Below are 10,089 nucleotides of genomic sequence, written 5' to 3'. Positions count from 1 at the left end.
ACCCAAGCTTCAGTTTTTTATTTTACTTTATTATTTTTGGAATGTCAAGTTACCCATTTCTCCAAATCCTCGGGGATGATTGTCGACGGTTTTACGTATAGTATTTGCTTCCCATGACGCTTCTCTGCTAGAGAAGGGTCTGCTCAACCGCCGATCTGAACCCGAGATTCTTCTAACGAAGGATAAGAAGACCAAGGGAAGGGATGGCAGGATGGCAGATTTCCAATTGAATCTGCACTGCCTATATATCTAGCAGCAATTGAAATTGTCCAAATGGATCTGTACACTCTGGAGATTGCAGTATGGTTCCTAGGTTAGCATCATCTTGTTGAAGATCACTAAATCCTATCTCATCTACCGCGACGATATGGCCGAAGTTATCGAGATATGGCCAAGCTATGTGCCCCAGCAAATGAATGCGTTTCCGTTACAAGTGAGGTCGAATACGATACCGAGAAAGCGAGCCAGAAAAAGAGCTGGAGCGGAGGAACATATTTTTGGCCAGCATTTTGGACAATATGTCGGCCAAGATCTATGCTGATGTATTGAACAGCGTGCCGGCTCTCTCCGCAAGATCCCACAACTATCCACTCAATATCGAGCCAGGTTGCTTTCCGCTTACGGATGTAGAAGCCGTATCTTGTTGCTACTGTTCACCTGGCTTTCGGGTACCTTGTGTGTGAAGCTCAGGTGGCTAAAATAGGACACATGTAAAACATGAACATCCAATTTCCAAGGAGGAAAACGGAAGCATTTTTCCCTGCTGTGAGGGAGATAGGGCGTGACTCCAAGTCAAGATAATAAGTGGAAAGGGAAATCGAGGGGAGAATACCCTATCCTGATACTTCCACATATAACCGAAGAAAATATTCGACCACGGCATATTTCCGGAACACCGCATAGGGCGGAACACCGCATAGGGGGATTTGACTTCAGCATTCCGGGAGCCGAGAATGGAAGGGTGTGCGTACCTCAGTCGATGTCTCATGAGACCAAAATTATTACTAGTGACAACCTTCAGAACTTAGAACCAGGAAACCGGTCTTCCACTTCCATCCCTCGCTCGTTCGACGTCTTTAATGTCGCAAGTCTGGAGGGTAATACCAGGCAATATAAATCAGCTGTTGGGGGTGGGTGTGGGGTGGGTGGTTTGTGTTCTGTGACATATTTCCATAGATTGATATGAAGAATGCAGGCCTAAAGGACTCATTAATAATAGTTTGTCTCTCTAGGTAATTTTAGTTATTGTTCGCGAAGGACAAACGATTTGATAGCCCCGATGCCCATTCCGCAAACACTTTCGTTTTGAAGACTTGCCGTTTTCAACCGCTTAATTGAAAGAAACGGATAAAACACCGAACCTTTTGAAGAAGCTAGCCTGAAAGAGCCCGACTTGCTTGTCCTCTGCGACAATCTTTCCTTCATTCAAATACCCCACACGCAAGGTGCCGCACTGCGCACGAAAATATCCTTGGGCCAGAACGACACGAAGGTTCTTAAACCCGAAAACACCAATCTTTCTCTAGCTTTATCAACAGTGTACATTTGGGCACCAAGCATGGGAAATTTGGGTTAAATGTTTGCGACTGTCAATGCTGATTCGAGAAGCTTTTGACCGCAGTGAAGAAACTAAAATCAATTTCTGTGGGTTGCAGGAAAGTCAAAAAAATAAATAAATAATAACAATAATAATAAAAATAAAAATAAAAATAATAACCTCTTAGATTAGAGAGAAATCCTGATCCATGCAATACAGAACAAACCTTCAAAAGGATAACGTTTGTCGTTCAACGGCTCACTCTTGGATGAGTCATGTAGCCTCTGTCAAGCTCCTTGCAAGGCGTGGATGTAGCAAGCTTGCAGCCTGTTCTGGTCGTTGATACCCCCGGAGCATGGTCTAAAGCTTCATCATAGTTGTGAACTAAGTGAGAGTGAAGTTTTGGAATGGGAGTAAAAGGATAGTCCCGAGCTTCCATGGTTCGCGGCCCGATTCCACGGATACATGTGTTGAAGAAGATTGCCATGTGCGTCGCTCCACAATTGAACAGGCTGGAGATAAGGGAAACCGAATGATATCCACAAGGGAGCATTCGGAGTTAAAACATAGTTTAATCTAACACAACAAGAAACTTCTTCACCCCGTGACCATACCAAGGGATGATTGGATGGATTCGAAACTTGGTTCAATCCTCACTAGTCACCACACCTGGACAAACTCCAAGCCCAAAACATTCCGTATAGATTGTGGATGTTGGATAACCATAATAATGAATGATGGGAAACGAAACCGCATTGGCACGAAAAGAATGATCTAAAATTGGATAAAAGGTCTCGGCGCCACGGTTAATCGCTGCTTGTGTCATATCCTCCATGTCAATTCTCCTTTCCATTGGAAGGTTCCCATCAAGGCCACGCCACGTTCAACACGTGGAAAGTTTCCAATAACGAGTCGCAATCCATTTAGACAGGCCTTCTTTCTAATCCTCCATCCTTTGGAGGAGGAAAACATGGTAAGAGAAAAGAAAAGAAAAAAGAAAAGAAAAAGTGGTTAGACCATGAGCAAAGAGAGAACCTTGGGAGGTGGCAAAATATCATCACTTTCAACATCCAACCCAGGCTTAACTGTGCGAAGGTAGAAAGGTCTGTTGTTCTTCCCGCAATTGACCAATTGGACGCAACAGAACTTTAACTAGTGCATAAGTTATGCATTGTTCCCTCGGTACAGCGGTTATGGTTTTCAACACAATTTGCGGAGGTTGAAGAAGTAACCCCCCCCTTTAAACAACATCCCCTCATCACCCACACTAACAATTATCTGATCGATCAAGATATGGGGACGCCGGTGGCCCTTCTTTCCCTTTATTACCATCGCGCTCTTACGTAATATGGTTCTCAGGAACAAAAAGCCGACGATAACCCCCAAGTTGCTCGTTAACAGGCAGTTGCAATATTCCTGTGCCGGCAACTTTTCTTTGCACATGTACTTACCTATATCGTCTCGGATTCAAGTTGGGGACGTCCGGAGCCAAACCATCTGATCAGATAAACACAATAACCACGACATCCAGAACCTGGCGACATTTACCACCGTCGGGACTGAGTGGGGCTCCATTATAAATCGTTGATTTCTTTCCCCTCAAGCAAGGTATTACCTGCGTATTACTCATAGATTTTTAACCAAGCTTTTCTGAGGTTTGGGTTGGGGATTTGACGCTTTCCCCATTTTTTCAATAGTTTTTCGTTTGGTCCAAAGACATGTGTTTTAAACATATAGTGTAGAGCCAAATCAAACCGCCTGGTATAAATGAACGTTTTACCTTTTGGGGATAATTTGAAACGAATAGATCTGGAAAAGAAGCCATCAAGTTGACCGCCGGTTGGCACTGTTATCAGATTATAACCCTTGCTCAGTAATTCCGATATAAAGATTCTTCTTCCTTGTTTATAGTCATCTAATAGTTCGAGAAATTTTCGTTCCGGCCGGCACCAACCAAAGGGTTCTTGATGGTTGATTGGCGTACACGGTGTACTTCGGAGGGGAATATTGAGATCAAAGAAAGTCTTCCCACATCTGATAAAGGCAAAATGGGGGGTCCACGAGAAGAAAACATAACCGATAGCTCATCCACACCACAGGAGCGTCAGAGCCCAGTGGTGGAGAAAACACTTCCATGCGGCGGGCTAGCAGAAATAAGAGCGCTGTGTACAGACGTACCAGTGACTCAAAGTGAATATTGGGAGCAGGATGATGGTAGCCTGAGGACTCCCACGGCAGAGATCGTTTTGACAGAGGCACTGGATAATCCTCTGTCACAGAGGAAGAAAATGGCCAAAAAGCAAATAACTGCAGTCATGGTTGCCCTCTGTGTAAGCGGATTTTAACGTCCCTTTTGTGGCTCCTCATAAATGAGGAGAATGGAACAATGAGGAAGCTTTGGAAGCTGACCGTATAGCAGGTAGCTTTGTTTCTAGCGGCTCTCGATATGGTAAGCCATAAATCATTCCTTCCCTTCCTTCCCATAGACATCTCAATACTGACCTTAATGACAGTCGATAATAGCCACTGTTCTTCCCACGATAGCGGGAGAGTTCAAGGCAACTAAGAGCAGTTATTCATGGATGGCATCATCCTATCTCCTCGGTAATGCCTCGGTCATTCCTCTCTGGGGGAAATTGAGCGATATTTGGGGGCGCAAACCCATTATTATGTGCGCAAACATCCTGTTTCTCCTTGCGAGTTTGATGTGCGCTCTGGCGCCGAATACGGTAACTTTAATTGCCGGGAGAGCAATTCAAGGTATTGGAGGAGGAGGCTTAATTTTGCTTGGACAGATTTGTGTGGGAGACTTGTTCAGTCAAAGGTAAAAAATCCCCTCCGCTTTCTTCCCTCTTTGCTGTTATGAGAGGGATTCATTCGTTGCTGATTTGCAAATTTGTGAAATCCTTAAGAGAACGCCCGATATATTACGCCATGTTCGGAATGACATGGGCCATTGCAGGCTCCATAGGTCCTGTCGTGGGAGGAATATTCACAGAGAAAGTAACCTGGAGATGGTGTTTTTATATCAACCGTAAGTAAACCTCCCGAGCGCCTAATCCACATGTAAAACAATACCGGTCCATTTGCCAATACTTTTCATTCTTCACACACCCAGTCCCATTTGGCGGTTTCGCTTTAGCAACCCTCTTTATTTGGCTCAAAATTGAAACGCCCAAAACGCCTCTCCTTGCTGGCATTCGCGCAATCGATTGGTTTGGAACTATAACCATCATAGGCGGAACGCTGATGTTCCTCTTCGGTCTCGAATTTGGCGGGATATCCTTTCCCTGGAATTCCGCAACAGTGATCTGCCTCATAATATTCGGTGCCGTCATGATGGGCATCTTTGTCATCATCGAGCGCAAAGTAGCCAAGTACCCTGTGATGCCCATGGCTCTTTTCTCAGACACAAGCAACATCTTCACCCTACTAGTAAACTGGTCGCACGGTTCTTCATTTATTGCGGGCGCATTTTTTCTCCCGTTCTATTTTCAAACCGTCCTCGGAGCAAGCCCCATCATGAGTGGTGTTTACCTTCTGCCACAAGTGGTCTTCCTATCCATCACTTCCTTCGCCATAGGGTTCACGATTCGCAAGACTGGCATGTACGTTGAATTCATCAGACTGGGCATGCTTGTCATGACACTTGGCAACGGCCTGTACATTGACCTCAAACCATACACATCCTGGCCACGCCTGATCATATACCAACTCATCACTGGCATTGGGATCGGCCCAAATTTCCAAGCCCCTATGCTAGCCCTGCAATCACGGGTCCCGCAATCGGATGTATCGACCGCAACAACAACGCATGGGTTTATCAGACAACTCTCAACCTCCTCCTCCATCGTGTTGGGTGGAGTCGTCTATCGAAACGTGCTCAAGCAATCTGGACCAAAATTATTTGCTGCACTGGGTCCTGAACTTGCAGAGAAATTACTCAGCAATAGGGTCAGCAGCCGAACTCATACTTTAAGAACTTTAACTGAGACGCAGCGACGGATCGTACTGGACGTGCACAACGTTGCTTTCAGCCGTATGTGGATTTATTACACAGTTATTAGTGCGATAGGATGTTTGTGCAGTTTCTTCATACGAAAGAAAGAACTGAGTCGGCATCACGAAGTAACGAAAACTGGACTCGAAGCGCAAGAGGATGCGAGAAAGGCACGGCTTACTGCTAAGCGTGAGTTGGAGGAGAAAAAGCAACAAGATAAGGGGTAAAATGAGAACGGGATTGGAGGTGCCAGCAGCGTGATGATTGAAACTGTTTAATCGGAGGCATCTTGAAGTACGGAGTCATTCGCCTTCAATCAACGCCTTTTACCATGGTGATATAACTATATACCCCGACAGTCGGCTCGCATTTTGCACCTTTTTTCAAGAGATGGTATACAACCATAAAGTTTTTATAAATATATCGCAATTCTTTTCATGAGGTCAGGAAAGGTGGAAGTGATATAAAGGAAGTAGTAAAACCGATTAGGTTATATGTTTGAAACACCATCAGGTGCTACTTCGCTGCCGGACTTCGGAGAATCCTATTTTTCCGCTTCCACCTCCCAACCAGTGTAAAACATAGGAGGCAAGACCCGCCAACAGAGCCTCAACACAGGAAAAGACAACCTTTGGAATCTGTATACCTGCCCTGTCTTAACCGCGCTGTGGCTTCAAATTTCTGATGCCCAACAAGACCAGTTTCAAATGCGGGAGGTTGGGAAACTTTCTTTATTTCATTTATCAAAGATGCTTTTAAGGGTTTTTGGTAAGGCGAGGTTATTCTGCGAACTTTTAACGGGTTTCGATCCAAGCGGGAAGTTCTAGCAAACACCATCTAGAGAGAAAAAGGTGTTTATATACTTTTATTGCTCCCCCTCTTTCTGCTCGTCTAAAATAGTAATCAAGTACTCTGGACGTATTTAAGAATCATATAATTATATATATACGAGGGGAAAAAACGAAGATGAGAAAAACGAAGAAGGTTATCTATATGTTGGAACAAGAGCACAAATATTATCATGATTCAAAAACACCAGAGTAAGCGTGGCTCACTCTCGAAGTCGTAAACATTCTACCTCGCGGCAATGAGTAGCTTGTTAGCATCCAGAAAATATTGTAAATTTGCTTTAATGGAATCCACCATCATGCAAAAGAGACAACAAATAATCAAGGGAAGAGGGAGGGAATGAAAAAAACAACTGACCAGTCAAAAACTCCTCAAACCCCAAAGTCACATATCCATCCCTATCATCATCATATCTCTTAAACACATCCGTCATTCGTTTTAACGTAATACACGCCTGCACAAACAGGTCAAAGCTCATCCCGTCCTTCGGGCAAGTAACAGGAGCTACCCTACTCCTCCCACGACTCTCAAATATCGAAAATATCATCCCCACAAATGGCGGGCTAAGCGTATACCCAAACGCAACCAGAGCCTTGCTAAATTCCGCCAAGCTGATCCGACCACTGCAATCCTCATCGAAGCGTATAAACAGCTCTCTCCAGGCAGCCAGGAACCGCCACAACGCGACGAACTCGTCGTAACCAACGGTGCCAGACCCGTCCTTATCGAACATCTGGATCATCATCTTTACTGTGTTGGAGTCGAAGGCAGTGTAGTCTGCATTTACCAACGCGGGGCCTAATTCACTTTCAGAGAGTGCGCCAGAGCCGGAGGCATTTGCGGCTTGGAAGAGGCGGGAGAGATCGTTTGGATCGTTGGGTTCAGGCTCGGAGGGTTGGGGGGTTCGTGGCGGGCGGTAGGTGGCCGGAGGCCGGTTCTGGGTAGGGTGTGTGGGACGGGGGCCTGAGCCATAGTTTTGAGGAGGTGGGGAGTACAGTCTGCCGGTGGTGTTTGGATTGGGAGCCCCTCTTTGATACGGCCCTGGTACTTGCCCCGGTGCAGTACTGGGAGGACCACCAGGCCCTGGTCGTGGGAAGTTATGTTGTGCAGGAGGTGGTTGGTGGGCAATCTGTGACTGCGGAGATACGCGGTGATGTTGGGGGAGTTGTCCGTTTTTGGGCGGTGGAACAGGGACTCGCCCTTGGTTTGCATCCGGTCTCGCGGACATTGCCCCTAGCATTTGTGCTACCTGGAAGATGAAGAGAGGAACGTTAACGACAATGTTATCGAACACGAGACGGCTTAATAAATGGGGAAATGGTGAACCTTTCCCAGTCGAGGAGAGTCATTTGACAACGTACCTGCTCTGGCTCAGCATGCCTATAAATGGAGAGCTGTTTCTTAGTATAGAGTCTCGATACGATGAGAATGCATGCGGGGAGTGTAATAAGAAAACGTACGCTGGAAGTGCATCTGGGTTGTATGCGCCCTTGTAGGCCATGGCGGGGGTGATATAAGGCGTGTTCTGGAAAGCAAGGAACTGGCAGTAGGGGCAGCTCTTTGTTCAGATGTTTGTGAGTGTCGCGAGAGTATTTAAATAATAGCAATAAGAAAGAACCCGAGCTCCAACAGTGAGGCTTGTGGTGTTGGAGGAACGACAGCCTTGGGAGATGACCATGTGAAGAGCAGGTGTTGAATTCGCCAAGTTACGGCTCAGTTCGTCAACTCGAGACCTTCCAAGGTGCATAGTAAATATCGCAGCCGCTGCCGAGGCGCCTTCCTTTATGCTGCGAAACACAACGCTGGCTGTATCCTCGTTTGCTGGGGTCATATCACTGGTTAACAAGGGCGTCTTGGCCAACCAGCCAGGGGCAATGCTCTATGGCTTTTGAATTAGAGGTTAACGTAATCTAAGCGGAGTGAGCCACTTTATCAAACATCGACGTGGCCTGTTGATTTAACAATTTAAAATATCAACAATGCAAAGTCATCAAGCCTTCTTTCAAAAAAAAAAAAAAAAAAAAAATCCCTTTTAACATTCTTTGATTAAAGATCAGATTTCAAGTGTATGAGTTACAGCAAATTATAACTATGAAGTCTCTCATATTTTCACTCTTACTCATCAAGTAAATGATTGTGCAACACACATAGATCCTTCATTAAAAGAACTAAAATCTCTATCTTACAAAGAGAAAATCTTTTTATTCAGTGGAATTCTCTTTATGAATGCATGAGAAGAGTCATCTTGAACATGATGAAGTGATTTTGTTTTTCAAAGTAAGAAATTAGGTCTCTTAAAAGTATAACTAATTATTAATAAACTTTATATGAGACTTCTATTGGTGAATACTTGTGTTATTCTAATCATGTGTCATTATATAGAGTTTATGCTGGGCATACGTTGCCCAGGCAGCCGCCCCACCGCACGTGATTAATGTATAGATAGTTTAGCTAAAGCCTTTCATCCGAAAAAAAGATTGAATCATCCCATATATTATATATTCCAGATAGCAATGTTTTTGATGAAAAACATAATTTTTTAGTCAGATTTCATTGCATATGATAATTGAATGAGTTCAACATCAATTTTCAAAAAGAAAACTTTTTTCATATCTAATTGATAAATTTCACTGAAATATTATTATAATGAAATGTGTATTCTTGAAAAAATCAATTATTTAATCTCAATAAATAAATTATCTTTTACTTTATTTCTGAATGAAAGAGAAGTCTATATACTTAATTCAAAGACTTAAGACTCATTTCTCTTAGTGTATTAAAAAGAGTGTAATTAAAATTTAGTTAAATTAAACTTAAAAAATGAAGAACACATTAAATATATATTACAGAGAAAAATCACAAAAAGAAAAAATTAATTCAAACTATAATATGAGTAAATAGACTGTATAGAGTGAATTGGAAGAAGAAAATTCAACTTTTATTTTATATCTTTTCTATATTTAATTTTAAAGTTAATGAAATAATTATTATAATTATAATTGATTTATTTATATTTTATTAGCAAGTAATAAGTTATATATAAGAGAATATTTAAGTTAATTAATGATAATATCTCTGTATACATCACAAAACAAGAAACATAAATATCATAAAAAAGTAAAAGTTTTAATAAATATGAAAATTATGATTACATTTAATAATATCAATTATAAAATATGATATCATGATTATAAGATTTTGTTAAAAAATTTTTATGATATTGCTGTTTTCATTTAGTAATATTTCTACTTTTTCCTCTTTAGAGAAGATTATTATATAGATATTCACTGCAGAAAGTTACAAGAATTATATTATTGATAAAATCTGAAACATATCTCTACTCTTTTTAATCAGATAAATGATATTTTATTATATTTTATGAAAAGAAAGAGTCTGATAGAAGCTCTATAAAAATAGCTAATTAATTCACTATTCAGAGAATTAATAATTTATTTTTATCATATTAAAATTATTGAAATATATATATAAATCTTTAACAATCACTTGTATTTCTGATTTTTAAATACTTCTTTTATTTGTAGATATATACTTTTTTTTAACTAGTTAAATTCACTCATTCAACTTCTTTTATTATTATTTTATATGACATTGCTGTTGATATTTTAATACTATTTCATTATATGTGAAAAATCAAAAAAATTCTTATAAATATAAAAGCTATTAAAGATATTAATATTTTTGA

At 41.7% G+C, this 10,089-nt stretch overlaps 2 protein-coding genes across 2 annotated transcripts; one reads left to right on the top strand and one right to left on the bottom strand.

Annotated features, from left to right (window-relative positions):
• Positions 1-3,585: 3,585 nt before the first annotated feature.
• Positions 3,586-5,764, top strand: PAAG_00631 (hypothetical protein; the record flags this gene model as incomplete). The annotated part of the gene is made up of 4 exons (XM_015844085.1): positions 3,586-3,867; positions 4,051-4,361; positions 4,450-4,571; positions 4,656-5,764. 4 exons carry the CDS (start codon positions 3,586-3,588, stop codon positions 5,762-5,764), a joined length of 1,824 nt encoding a protein of 607 aa, XP_015700866.1.
• An 824-nt stretch (positions 5,765-6,588) lies between these two features.
• On the bottom strand, positions 6,589-7,887 carry PAAG_00630 (peflin; the record flags this gene model as incomplete). Its single annotated transcript, XM_015844084.1, has 4 exons — positions 6,589-6,611; positions 6,744-7,687; positions 7,748-7,780; positions 7,847-7,887. 4 exons carry the CDS (start codon positions 7,885-7,887, stop codon positions 6,589-6,591), a joined length of 1,041 nt encoding a protein of 346 aa, XP_015700865.1.
• Positions 7,888-10,089: the final 2,202 nt, after the last annotated feature.

This window comes from Paracoccidioides lutzii (genome assembly GCF_000150705.2).
Source record: "Paracoccidioides lutzii Pb01 unplaced genomic scaffold supercont2.2, whole genome shotgun sequence".
Classification (NCBI taxonomy): domain Eukaryota; kingdom Fungi; phylum Ascomycota; class Eurotiomycetes; order Onygenales; family Ajellomycetaceae; genus Paracoccidioides; species Paracoccidioides lutzii.
This window is presented reverse-complemented; position numbering and strand designations above follow the sequence as displayed.